The sequence below is a fragment of the Hordeum vulgare genome, chromosome 6H (genome assembly GCF_904849725.1).
Source record: "Hordeum vulgare subsp. vulgare chromosome 6H, MorexV3_pseudomolecules_assembly, whole genome shotgun sequence".
NCBI lineage: Eukaryota > Viridiplantae > Streptophyta > Magnoliopsida > Poales > Poaceae > Hordeum > Hordeum vulgare.
In genome coordinates this window covers 7631580-7645775 of record NC_058523.1, presented here as the reverse complement: position 1 = coordinate 7645775, position 14196 = coordinate 7631580, and the positions used below count along the sequence as shown (strand labels likewise).

The 14196-nt window shown below is 45.2% G+C and overlaps 1 protein-coding gene across 1 annotated transcript; it reads right to left on the bottom strand.

Annotated features, from left to right (window-relative positions):
- Positions 1-9835: 9835 nt before the first annotated feature.
- LOC123404609 lies at positions 9836-11125 on the bottom strand. The gene has a single exon (XM_045098552.1). It carries the CDS (start codon positions 11123-11125, stop codon positions 9836-9838), a length of 1290 nt encoding a protein of 429 aa, XP_044954487.1.
- Positions 11126-14196: the final 3071 nt, after the last annotated feature.

The following is a 14196-nucleotide window of genomic DNA, read 5'->3' as shown; positions in this document are numbered from 1 at the left end:
TGACAGGAAAGTGGCTCAGATGAGCGGATTTGCGCATGGGTGTCGTCCAAATATTCTTCTTGCCTCTAGAGAACTCCCTTTGGTTGGATTTCACAGACAAGTGTGCCATGAAGGTTAAAGTATTCTTCTGGCTGCTCCTGGACATTTTCAACCCTTGGCACACTTGCGAAAGTCCACTGGGTGCAACCCATGCTCATGGACATTTTCTCTTTACTTGCCTGAAATATGGAGAGAAAGAAATAATGAGTTTTTCCAGGGGTACGTTTTCCTTAATGAAGGGATAGACCTTGATTCTGATCTTAATTTGCTGAGTTATAATGTGTGTAGTGCAAGCGGTGTTGCTCGATAAGAAGATAAGATCAACTCTAACCGGTTCTTTTGAAATTTAGGAAATAAACGAAAGAGTATTCTTTAAAGGAGTACATTTTCTCCTATAAAACATCGTCGCTTCATACCGATCTTTAAACTTAACGGAATAAAATTTTGTTTTTGTCACATGTATCCAGTTTTAGTTACATATATAGTACATTTAAACTACATATCTACACACATATTAAATCCAAACATAATAATTAAGCTTCACACAATTCATGAATATTACAAATTCATAGATTACAAACCAAATATTCAAATTCAAACACGGAGAAGGGTTCAAATGAACTAAAGAGCGTGATAAAAGCACAACTTTTAATGGTGAGAAAGAGACATGTGCGCATCCAAAATTGCCGGTGGAAATACTTCTCCGGATAGGTTGGATTGGGGTCGAAATAATCCATCATAATCTTGGCATGGACCTCTGCTTTATCTCGGATGAGGTACGCCGACGATACTAACGGCTGGTGTGGCGTCGAGATGGCCGGCAGTGCACACTGAGGCTGCAAGGAAGAAGATTTTAACCGCTTTAGGGCGACGGGGTCTATGCGTCGGCGGCGGCGGTGCCCGACCGGCTCGGACTGAGTCAGGAGGGTGGCGAAGGGCCGAGGGTTAAGGGAGGCGGTGGGGTTTCGGCGCAGGCAGTGGCTAGTCGCCGGAAGCAACATCGGTGACAACGCAACACGGGGTGGGGACTGTGTGTGCGCGGGTGAGAGGACCATAACTTTTCCTTGGCCTTTATTTATTTAGTGACAAGTACAAGGTTAGTCAGAACATCTATATATTTATTTAGTTCCCTTTTAGTTCTATGAAAATTAAATTAATTTCGCACAGGTCCCGGTATTGTAAACAATCATGTTTTGGCCTAAATTAGCTAGGTCTTTTGGAGCAATGGTATTTTGCAGGCAAAGCAGAATGGTGAGCTGGGGATGCTGCTTCCTCTATGATGTGATCACTTCTTCTTCGGTACAACCCTCCAAACACAACGACGGTTGAGATTAAACAATACCTCTTTGTAACAAAGGGCAGGATGGTCTTTTCCCCCGTTCCGACGTACGCGCGTCAGTCCGACGGGCGCCAGCGGACGGACTGACGACGTACAGGAACCCTGGGATACGCGTCGTATCCGTGTCCAATCGGCATGACGTGGCGTCTTCACGCCGGCCAGACCACGGTCACGCCGGATTCGGATCAGTCAATCCGCCGGTTCCCGAGCCGCGCCATCAATCGCGCGCTGCGTCGTCAGTTCGTCACGTCAGTTTCCGAAGCCGCCGCAATTAATCACCGTGTCAGTGCCCTATCGCCTCGAAACCCGCCGCCCATTGCCGATGGCCCGTTGGTTCGCCGACTCCCGAGGCGACGCCATTAATGACGACCGCGTCGTCAGAGCCCCGTCGCATCGGTTTCTGACGCCGTCGCCACTAGCCCGCTGGTTCGACGGCTCCCGAGGCGACGCGGCCAATGGACCGTCGGTCCGCCGCACACCCGAGGTCACGCATTCACTCCGGGCGAGTAACGCCGGCCAACTACCCCATCGCCTCCCCTTCCGTCGCTGCGCTATATATAGCCGGCGTCCCGCGGCACGTCGACACACCCGTCGCTCTCTTCTCCTCTCCCCTGCCCTCCGACGTCCCACCCCTCCTCTCGACGCTCTCTTCTCCTCTCCCCTGCCCTTCGTCGTCCCGACGATTGCTCACTTCGCCGGCGGCAGCAGTTTCGGCGTCGGTGGCGCGCCGGAGAGCAACTGGCCGCTCAGCCTCGACAAACCGCTGACAGCGGAGCTCCACAGCTACGGCCTCCTCGTCCCTCCGGGGTGCCGCCTCGCGAAGCCGTGGAGCGTTAGCAAGGACGGCTACCCGACGCAAGACGACCTCGCGACGCCGGAGGAGCTCCGGACCCATCCCGGCGGCCATCACAACATCCACGGCCGCCACGCTTTTTTGGACGGGAAAAACTACTACGACGTCATCACCTGGCACCGGCAGGCGGCGGCGGGCAATGCCGGCGGCATCCAGCGTCGCCGTCGGGCGACAATCCCCACCCCCGTCGGTGGCCCCGGCGATGGCCCCGGCTGTGGCCCCGTCGGAGTACGAACTACCGCCAGAGCAGTTTCTTCTCCGCGAGGACGGCGACCCCGACGATTCGCCGGGGCTACTCGTCGCCCTGCGGGCGTCTCAGGCGACGGCGGCCGCGGCAGCGAGGGAAGAGGCGGAGATCGTGGTGGCGATCCAGGCGGCGACGGCGTTGGCAGGAAACCCGACACCCGTCGGCGAGGACGACGACGACGACGACATCGACTAGGATGGCCTCGCCAGCACCTCCGACGACGACGACGGCGCGATGGACGGGCCGGGCGTCGTCTACCTGGACGATTCTGATTAGATTAGTTTTAGATTTTAGCAATGTTTAATTAAATTTTGTTGTTAGTTTTCTAATTATGTTCGAACGTAATCGGTAATGAACTATCAAATTTTATCTAAGTGTATTATGAATCTAAATTAAGTGTTATTATTATGATTTGTCTAAAATATTTAAATTTATTTAGATAAGTTATATATATATATATATATATATAAAGTTTAGAAAAATGAAAAAAAACTAAAAATGAATACCTTATAATTTTTTTTAAAAAGATATGAACATTCTATAAAAACAGAAAAAAGTTATATAAATAATTTGTAAAATTTCGACGAAATCGAAGACCAAACGCACGTTGCGTCACGTCCGGCATCTGTTATTGCATGTTTTTGAATGGAAATTAAAAAAAAATCACGGATTGTCAGAAAATTCTAAAATTTGACGTGCCGCCTTGTGAAGTTCATTAGGAAGCGTGAAAAAAAATGAAAAAATTTAATGAAGGGGAGTTGCAAGATCGCGTTGTAACATCCTTCCGTCCATATCGACACCGATGGGTTGCACATGATGTACATGGATGCATTCATGAAATTTACCCAACTATTGTTGGCACCTGAGAATGCACATGCCATGATGTCAGCAAAATTCAACGAAATCGGAGACCAAACGCACCTTGCGTCACGTCCGGTATCTGTTTTTGCCTGTTTTTTAATAGAAATTAAAAAAAATACGGATTCTCAGAAAATTCTAAAATTTGACGTGTTGTCTTGTGAAGTTCATTAGGAAGTGCGAAAAAAAATAAAAAAAATTAATGAAGGGGAGTTGCAAGATTGCGTTGTAACACCCCTTCCATCCATACCGACACCGATGGGTTGCACATGATGTTCATGGATGCATTCATGAATTTTACCCAACTTTTGCTGGCATCTGAGAATGCACATGCAATGATGTCACGCAAAATTTTAACGAAATCGGACACCAAACGCACGTAGCGCCACGTCCGGCATCTGTTTTTGAATGAAAATTCAAAAAAAAAGCACGAATTGTCAGAAAATTCTAAAATTTGACGTGCTGTCTTGTGAAGTTCATTACGAAGCATGAAAAAAAATGAAAAACATTCATGAAGGGGAGTTGCAAGATCGCGTTGTTACACTCCTTTTGTCCATACCGACATCGATGGGTTGCACATGATGTTCATGGATGCATTTATGAAATTTACCCAACTTTTGCTGGCACATGAGAACGCACATGCAATGATGTCACGTAAAATTTCGATAAAATCGGAGACCAAACGCACGTTGCGTCACGTCCGACATCTGTTTTTGTCTGTTTTTTAATGGAAATTCAAAAATACACGGATTGTCACAAAATTCTAAAATTTGACGTGCCGCCTTCTGAAGTTGATTAGGAAGCACGGAAAAAAATGAAAAAAATTCATGAAGGGGAGTTGCAAGATCGCGTTGTAACACCCCTTCCGTCCATACCGACACCGATGGGTTGCACATGATGTACATGGATGCATTCATGAAATTTACCCAATTTTTGCTGGCACCTGAGAATGCACATGCAATTATGTCACGCAAAATTTCGACGAACATACGTACCTTCAGTCTCATATGAAACAATGGCGCATGCAAAAACCATAGTGCAAGGGTGATTATTGAGACCAACAAAAGGGATAAATGGCATTCCATACCTATTCATCTTGTACGTACTGTCGAACACAGTGACATCACCATAGTCAAGATAATCCCGACGTGATTGCGAATTACAGCAGAACAGGTTGTTCAGCCTACCTTCAGCGTCAACAGTATGCTCAAAGAAGAAATCCGGATCCCTGTCATTTCTAGCCAACATGATTTCTATAGCAGTGTCAGCATCACCCTCGACAAGCAGTTTCATCTTCTCCGTGTAGCACATATTGTACAACTTCCTCCTTCCAAACCCTGTCTTAGCATACGAACCGTACCTGCTGACAAAGTTATAAAAAATGATGTGCTTTCTTATCCCAGCTCCTGCCATAGCTAAAATCTGTGCTTTCTGGAAATCTTTGATCACATTGTGAGACCGGAGGAAAGGGACTTCGTCCGGTTTTGCAAGAACATGGCTGTGATCATCGAAGAAACTGTTGACATACCAAAGTCCACTCTTTCTATCAAACTTCACTTTTAAATGGGCTTCACAGAAGCGTCGACTCTCCGGTCTCAGTCTGCGGGTCCGACCTTCCATGGTTAAAAAATTTCCCTGTCGGTTTCCTGCCCTGTAACAGAGATACCTCCTCATGCGTAAAAAAATTTGGGAACCTTTTCAGAATCTTTTCAAGTCCCTCCTGATACTGAATCCACGATCTTTCGCGTACTGGTTATAGAACATGTACGCCTCTCCTTCTGACCTGAATGTCTTGGCCATGACTTCTCAATGCCTATCCAATGTCTCTTGCTGATATTCATCATAGCTGATGTCAAGGTCAAACTCAAGATCGTCAACATGCTCATCGTTCCCATTATGACCATCAACCCCCTGCAAAATAAGACATATCACCATGTTCGTCAGTGTTTTGCTATGTTTTTAGTTTTTATGAGTAATTTGAACATGTAATTTAACTTAATTCGTTCATATTTCCTTCATTAGATGCATTGTCATCATCCTCATCATTATCATCATCCTCATCTTGTTATCATCCTCATTATTGTCATCATCCTCATCATTGTCATCATGTAAAGTTCTCGCCTCAGTGTCATCATCGGTATTTCTCTGTGCAGATTCAAAAGTGTAAGTGGTAATACAATTTATATGCTAGTAATAATACAACAATATATTTGAAACATACGTGGGTTCCACTTTCAGCATAAGATTGTTCATCTATATCGTAATCGTCATTGTCATCATTGGCATGCACCTATTTAAATTCAACATCAATTGTAAGTGTGAATGTAATAGCTTATATTTTCATTATTTATAGTCAACGTACACAACACTTACATTACCACTATATATGATTCATCATGACTCATATAGTTGTGTCCAAGTGATTTATTTGCATTCAATGACGAAGATTCATCCTCGCTACTAGAGTCATCGCCAGCATATCCGGTGTTGTCTTGCTCTGATAATAAACCTTTCAATAGGTGTTGTATCAATGTCACAATAAACACTCATACAATGAAATCATAAAAATTGTATGGATTAAATGAAAAAAACTTACTGTCCGTCGTCGAAAGGTTGATCGACATCGTTCGCTGTGTTCGACGTCGATGCACCGGTGGCTGCAACGTTGGCGTTTGAAGATGGTATGCCACGTCGGTCATTGCAACCGCCGGCGTCGAAGCGGAGGGAGGGGGTCACGTCGGCGATGGAGACGTGTGCGGTGGCGTACCGGCGGCAGCGGAGGAGACGCCACGTGGTGGACTCGCGGCGGTGGAGACGGTGGGGGAAGTCCCGTCGGCGGTGGAGACGACGCGTGGTGGACTCGCAGCATCGGCGAAGACGTGCGGGGGTGGAGCCACGTCGGCGCCGGAGACGGTGGTGGAGACGTCGCGTGGTGGAGTCGCGGCGGCGATGGCGGCGGCGGAGGCGTGCGTGATGAAGATAGGTTTTTTTCTTCTTTTTTTCCAACCCAACCGCCGACGCGTGGGCTGACGTGGCGTACGTACGATGGACGGGCGGACGTACAACGGGCGGGCGGACGGGGCGACGGATACTGTACAGAACGTGTAATGACCATACTGCCCTTATACGTTTAGTAGTGTGTGTGTGGAGGGGGAGGGGGTCGTTGTACCGAAGTGCTTCACGGATGTGATATGGTACAAGCCTATCTCAAACTAAACAGCTGATGTTCAAGCCACCACGAGAGCACAACAGTTACAGCTGTGATGATCAGTGACTCTCACTCACTGACTCCATTAACTGTTTCGATAACTAGTATAATCATGGATGGATTGCCAATAATAAAGCTAGCCCAGCTGTTTTGAAGCATTTTATACGTAAGATTCATGTGCCTTCGACATAAGATTAAAAGGGCATTCTGCATGTTCTGAATTGGGCGCAAGTCATGTTCCTTTGACATGAGATTAACATAACTCTGTTGTTTCCCGGATAAATGGCAGCAACAGCCCCTTCATCGCCCTCAAGAACGTCCTCAAGAACACAACAGTAATAAGCACCCAAGCACCACAATAACTACCCCACAAACATACAGATTCCATTAGAGCATCTCCAATAAATAATGCAAATTTGGGGATGTAAAAGCAGATGTAAAATTTACATCTCCAAACAGTGTTTCTAATATCTTCAAAAAAGAGCCAGCTCCAACAGATGATGTAAAAGTGCAGCTTCAATAAAAGATGCAAAATGAAGTTGTAAAACTGACAAACGGCGGAGGGATGGGCAGCTGTTCGGCGGCAGCTTGTGCAATTGGCATTGGCTACTTGACAGAGGAGACAGAACAGCCCTAAAAAAAGACGGCAGGAGCTCGGCGCTGCGGCCGGCCGGCTTCCCGCGCCAGGAAGAATGGCGAAGAAGGATGGCTGTCGGGCAGGCGGCGAGGCCGCCTCCCCTAGCTCTTGCAGTGGGTCGAGTCTGGGAACAAGCCCAGCTCGTCGATGACCGCGTCGTCGAAGCCATTACCGAAGCTGGACCTCCGGCGAAGCTTCGATTCGAAGCGACGGTTGAAATTGAATCGGCAGCTGCGGGGGACAGTTGTTGCTACTCTGGCGAGGCAGGCGGCGGGGAACGACAGGTGGAGTCGCGGCGGGGTCTGAGGTTGGCGGGCGAGCGGCAGTGGCGGCGATTTTTGCCGGAATTGGCCGATGGCGGAGGCCGACGGGTGACGAGTTAGCGGTCGGAAGCGCAATGAAGGCAGTTGGCATGCTGCCGTTTTACATCTTCTATAGGTGAAGATGTATATTTGCATCCTGATGCGTTGTATTTTACATCTCCGAGAGATGGAGATGTAATTTCTTTGCATGCACATCATCTGTTGGAGGTGGGTTTTTGGGCCTCGGGTTACAAAAGTTATTTATTTTTGCATCTACGTCATCTATTGAAGATGCTCTTAGGTGCTCACATAATTTTATCGTTCCTTGACAATAAAAAATCGTTCTGTACGTGGGTTGGTTAATCTTCAATCCTGTAGTTTCTGCAGGGGGGACGGCTACAACGTTCATGGATATTTTCTGTGCTCTCTTCTTGACAATTGAGATTTGGTTGTATGCCATGGACTTCAAGGATAACCTCAAGAGATACCCCAAGAACTCAGTACAGTGGTTCAAGGTTTTCTTGGCATCCTCCTGATGAAAATTTGATAGCTAATGTAGATGCCATGATCATATATAGCTATGACCTTAGACGGGTTTGTAGCCATTTGTGAATTTCATGATTCATTGACTAATATAATAAATCTCAAAAACTTGAGAATGTCCATTAACCTGATATTTCGATATTTATTCAGTAATATATTTGTGACATTTCATGATTCATTTGGGGACTAGACGATACTGCTACTAATCCGTTAACCTGATAGCTGCCACATTAATTCCATCATCTAATGATGTTCTGAGTAATTAGATTGTTTATTTCGATATGAACCACACGTAATACTAGGGCATCTACACCAAATGCAATCACGTCAAAACCTGAAGTTAAATACTCCATTCGCTTGTTTTTAGTCTGCATGTAACTTTTGTAAGTCAAAGTATCTCTACTTTGACCAAGGTTATAGAAAAAAGTATCAATATTCATGATACCAATCATTAGATTCTTTATAGAATATAGTTTCATATATATATATTTGGTCAAACTTTGTAAATTTGACTTGACACAAATCTTATACGCGGAGTAAAAAAGAAACGGAGGGAGTACTTACCATGTATGGTCCAGACCATCATATATTGGCTGTGCATTTGGAACTTCTGTTGCTGTCTCAAATTATTTCATGATTAGCAAAGTTTATCAGTAGAGGCTGACAAACTATTTGAACCTATGAGAATTCTGGTTCGTGTACCAGCAAAATGTTTCTACGAGACTGACAATTTCAGGGGTGTTAAACCCCACCTGGGCAAAGCTTTTTTGGTCTATTCTGGTCCTCCCAAGGATCCATGTTTTCCTGTGGCCCAGTGTGTTGTAGCATCATGTTCGAATTGCGCCATATATCTTAAACAATATGCTACTCGTAACACTGTGAGCGCCTCATTTTATGGAGTATCTGGACTAAGAAATAGTGCAATCTGTTTTCAGGGATGCCGCCGGCCAAATGGGCATGCTGCTTCTGCAATGGAAGGTGCTGCACAAGGAATCCCAATCTGCGCTGTGTCCTGCTGCTAGATCGACACCGTGGGGAGAGGTCTTGTGCATCTCCTGGGTTGGTCTGATCCTGTCAGTGAACGCCTCGGACCAATAATGCTATCGGATCCTCTTCGGGCTAGCACCGAGAATGTTCAGTGATATGTAGGATACAGTGCTGTTGTGTTGCTGTCTCTTCTATAGTTCTGATGTCGTTTTTGTGCTGAGTCCTTTGCTGAATGCTGATCAAATACAAAAAAAGGGAGGTATATAGAGAAAATCCATAATCATAATGAAAAATAGGCTATAACGAAACGAGCAGCGAGTGCCACTATCAGGAGAGGAACTATCTCGGAAAAGAACAGTAGATATATATCCTCCTTTATAAATATAGTACTGTGTACCTCCATTCCAAAATATAAGACGTTTGGGTACCCTAAAATGGCTTACCAAAACGTCTTACATTTTGAAACAGAGGTAATAATACACAACTATATCAAATTAAGCGATGAAATTTTGAATAACTCCAATAAGGAAATACTTAAAGAGCATTTGGCAGCCAATATATCACTTTCCATAGGAAGTTAATAGCACAAAAAGGGTACTCAGACACCTTATCCTTTTTTCATACTAACATCCAAACAGGGACTCTCCCTTAATAGCAAAGAAAACTACCATTCCGAGATAACAACTCGCCAATGAAGATGCAAACAAAACTACCTAAATTAAATTATTTTTCTCAATAAAGTTGTGAACAAATGTTTCCGTAGTTGTAGAACATCGAAGTATGCATTGCATGAAGTTGAAAATAGAAACTAAAATGAATGAATCACAAAGTGCTACTGAATGTTGGAATCCAAGCCGCCAAATTCATCTCATAGGGAATATTCCCGGTCGCGTACTCGAGCCCACGGTCGGAGAACCACCTCATGATTTTCATGGACTGCAGGTTGAGCCAGAAATACCCGAGAGGTGACATGTTGTTGAGCACCTTGATGAGCACGGTGCCACTCCTCTCGGCGAAGCACAATAGTTTTAGTTCATACTTGACTGGCCATCGGCTTGGCGGTGGTCGGCTTCCGCCAGCCTCTTGTAGGAACTGCAAGATTGTCTCTGTCTCGATCACCACCTGTGGTTGTCGCTTCCACTGGCCCGTTTGCTTGGATTGCGCCCAAGCTGATATCTTGTCGTCATCTGCAGTGAGCACGATCGGGCACCCGCCTGCCGACGATGTCGCCAGGAGTTGGTGGTACCACCAGCTGCGGGGGAAGCTCTCCGGGAGCTTCATCACCGTGACTTGTTCCATTCTAACATGGATCTTGAGAACATAGTCCCCTGTGTTGGTTAGGCACAACCAGTGTGCAGTGTCGCCGACGACCAGGGCCGTGCCGAGTGGTAGCTGCAACTTGCTGCCTTGCAGATTAGGAACCCGAATTTTGTTGCAGCAGCCCCACGCGCCATGCTCCGATGAGAAGGTCTGGAAGTGCACGTTGCGGCAGTGTTTCGACAGCTCTAGGTATGCCATGACCACATGGAATTGCCTGCCGACGGCGGTCGCACCATCATCATCGTCGTCACCCACGAGCAATGCATAGCTTGTCATAGCATCGTCTTGTTCTGTACCCACCACATCCACAGGGAAAGTCAGCTTATTGGATGGCAGGATTCGGCGGCGGCCGGCGGCCGGGTCGCACACGCGGAGCGATCGGGTGACGCGGGTGAGAACGAGGCCGTTGGAGGATGCGAGGGGGAAGCCCTCGACGCCGGTGACCCTGCGCAGCGTGGTGGCGTCCGCAGCGGTGGTGTCGAGCAGGGACAAGTGGTCCTGGCGTTGGGCGCGGCCATACTTGTAGGTGTGTATCAGGTGGCCTCGCAGAAGGGGGAGCACGAAGCGGTCGCCGCGCCGGAGGTGGAGGCGGCCGCCGAGGCGAGTGTAGTCCTTGACGCGGCGGCGCATGTCCACGCACGTCGCGGCGCAGCGCACGAGAGTGGCCGGGTCGGTGCGCGCCGCGATGTCCACCAGCATGTCCAACGGCAGTGACGCTCTTGTCTGCCGCCGCCCTCTTGCAGTTGCAGCTGGCGTACGCGACCTGGCGGCGCCGCCGCCGCGGCCTGCCATGGTTGATGGATGGACCTCAGTCCGGGGAAAGACAAGATCGCAAGATCCGATGGACGTGGTATTGATAACAATCCCCGCATCGTGCAATTTTCGTGGTTTGCACGTTACCTGGCCCGGGATTAGCTCTTCGTGGGACTGGCAGTTACTTGGTCCCGATATCAAGTCTACGTAGTATGTGAGGATATATAATTCCCTTTTTTATTAAGAAAATATGGGACTGTTACGTGTCCATCGGTTGATCCGCACGAAACATCTGCCACCTTGACAGCCATTCAATTTACGCGTGCAACCGTCCGATCTACGCGGTTCGGCCGTCTCCTCATACCCAATAATTCATGAAACAACGATCGAGTTACAGAAATAATCGCTTTGTTGTAGAATAACTTTGAACCATTAATTCCTGAGACAATGGTCGAATTGCAGAAAAAAAAGGTTTGTTAAAGAATAACTTTGGATCATTAATTACCTGGTCCCGGGATTAGCTCTACGTGGGGACTGGCACTTAGAGGGTGCTTGTATACGTTCTAGTCCCATGACTAAAAATAGTGGGACTAAAACTTGCTAGCCTCAACCATGCTTGGATCCAAATACTAAAGAGACTAAAATCAATTTAATGAGCATTTATTATCCTCCAAACCCTCTAATCCAGAACTCGCTTGTGTTAAAGAAGAGGAGCTAAATGAGGAGAGAGAGGACTAATCCACATTTTAGTAGGGGTATCCCTGACTAAAAAAATTAGTCTCAAGACTAGTTTTAGCCCCTCTTTAGTCAGGGGTGCTTGGAACTTTAGCCTCTTAAAGTGACTATTTTTAGTCAGACTAAAATAAGTCCCTTGGATCCAAGCACCCCTCTTACCTAGTCCCAATATCAACTTTACATAGTATGTTATTTTAGGGTATATGATTCCCTTTCTTTCATTTCATTAAGAATATATTGAATCCGATGTTATTCAAAAAAAAAAATTTGCGGGGAATTCAAATTTGTTTACATGTGTGTGATATTTCCTCCTCCTTTTTCGAGGGGTGTGTGATATTTCCGTCTATAAGGTAGAAGCTACTGTAATGACTTGTTTTGGTCTTTCCGTCAACAGGAAAACTTGTTTCAACTTGATCGAACTTTTTGACTAGAAAATTAATAAAAATATTTTGGGACGGAGGATGGTAAGATGTTTCCATCAACTAAAGTATTGCTTTAGACCTGATACGAATTAATTTCCATATAAAATATAACTACTTCTGCTATCATGATTATATACATGCTTCAACCAAATAAGTGACGAGAATCTAAACAAATTAATTATATATATTACGCAGGAAAGTACTTTTGATTCGGGCAATATGTATCCAAGCTATGGAAAGATCCACCTTTATGTGGTAAATTCCCTGAGCTTGTTAATATACTCGGTCCAATGTTTCTCTCCCAAATAAAAGCATCCTAGTTCTGCTTAGAGAAACACACTTGTTTGTTAGTACCAAGTAGTTCTTGATCGAAAATAGTTGGTGGACCAGATAAGAGATGAGAAAATAAGAGAGAAAACTATGCAACTAAAAACATTTGGGGATATGGGGCATCCGGTACAAGAAAAACATTCATCCATCGAGCTTGAGGTAGCCACCGACGAAGATCTATAGGACACACATGATAGTAGTTTCAGTATTGTCTCGGAGTAGAGGAGTCGAGCAAACACATAGCCAGATGGCAATGATAGACAAAGGATCTCCATAAGCTTCACCAAGTGTAATCGAATAATTTATCCTGGTGCTTCTTGGCATGATCGTCTTGGACATTGCCCTTTGTTCTTTCTTTCAACTAGAGGTTGGGGCACACCAATGCATGCCTCTTGAGGCATATTTGTGCGCATTTGTATTGCTGATGCGCCTCATCGATCACGTTCTATGTGATCATTTTCACACCCTCACACACCTTTGTCTTCTACGAATAGCAAACTAACAATTGTTAGCATGATGTATAGTGGATTTTATTTTCTGTACAAGATGGAAACTTGGCTTAATAAACAAAAGCAAAGTTTTCCTGAGCAGCGCCGAAAAAATAAACAATAAAATAAGATGATGACGTGAAATGAATCAACATTTTCCATGCCGTTCAAATCAACAGGAAAGACAAACAAACTTATTACATGCCTTACAAAAACAGAGACAAAGCTGGGCATGCGGTAAGAGACTTGGGTGGCGCGTCTTTGGCACTACAGACGTCCGGTGTCAGCTTTCTTGTGGTCTTTGCGGACTTCTTAGTTGCCGATCCAATGTGTACAATCACGCCGGCCGGACACCTCCATGGATCCGGAGTTCGATCTCCGCCTCTTAGTTTCACACACATCCCTTGCGTTTCAGGGTTGTAATGTGCATTTGAAGTTGGGAAGCATTCCCCTTTTTCTCCTTTTTTCGACTTCCTTTAAATTCGACTATTCAATTACATGGCATTAGTAAGGCCCTATTTGGAACCACAATATATTATTATAATCTGGATTATGAAGATAGATTATATAATCTGGTTTATAAAAATAATCTAGGTGGACTTATTTGGAGGCTAATATAAACTATAATTCAGGTTTTACATTGCATAATGACCTGTTTGCCCTCTGCTTTTTTTAGAAGAGGAGGGTGGCGGTGGTAAAAATGTAATTATCTCCAACTATACAAGGGTAATGGGTCATTAGCAATCCATAATTTGATTTTAGTTGGGGTAGAGTAGATTATGAGTTTTAATAATCTGTACATCTAGTTTTTATAATTTACACCATAATTATTCTATTTGGAGACATAATAGATTATAAAATTTTGATTATATAATTTGAATGGTTCCAAACAGGGCCTAAGTGATGTTAAATAGTAATCGCGTATGAATTGTACCCATACGTGAAGAGTCCACGGTATGTGGATAGTAACCCCACATGATCAGTATATAACTGGGAAACAGTACACACATACGTTAACAGTACACCCACACCGATAAAAAAACTAAATAGAATTACACGTAATTTCCCTCTTCTCCTCCAACCTCGCATCCTTATATAGATGATTATGATTCGATATTTCTCAACACATCAGTTA

Excerpts from the sequence above, each read along its gene's own strand:
- LOC123404609 (XM_045098552.1), bottom strand. The coding sequence starts at position 11,125 with ATGGCAGGCCGCGGCGGCGGCGCCGCCAGGTCGCGTACGCCAGCTGCA.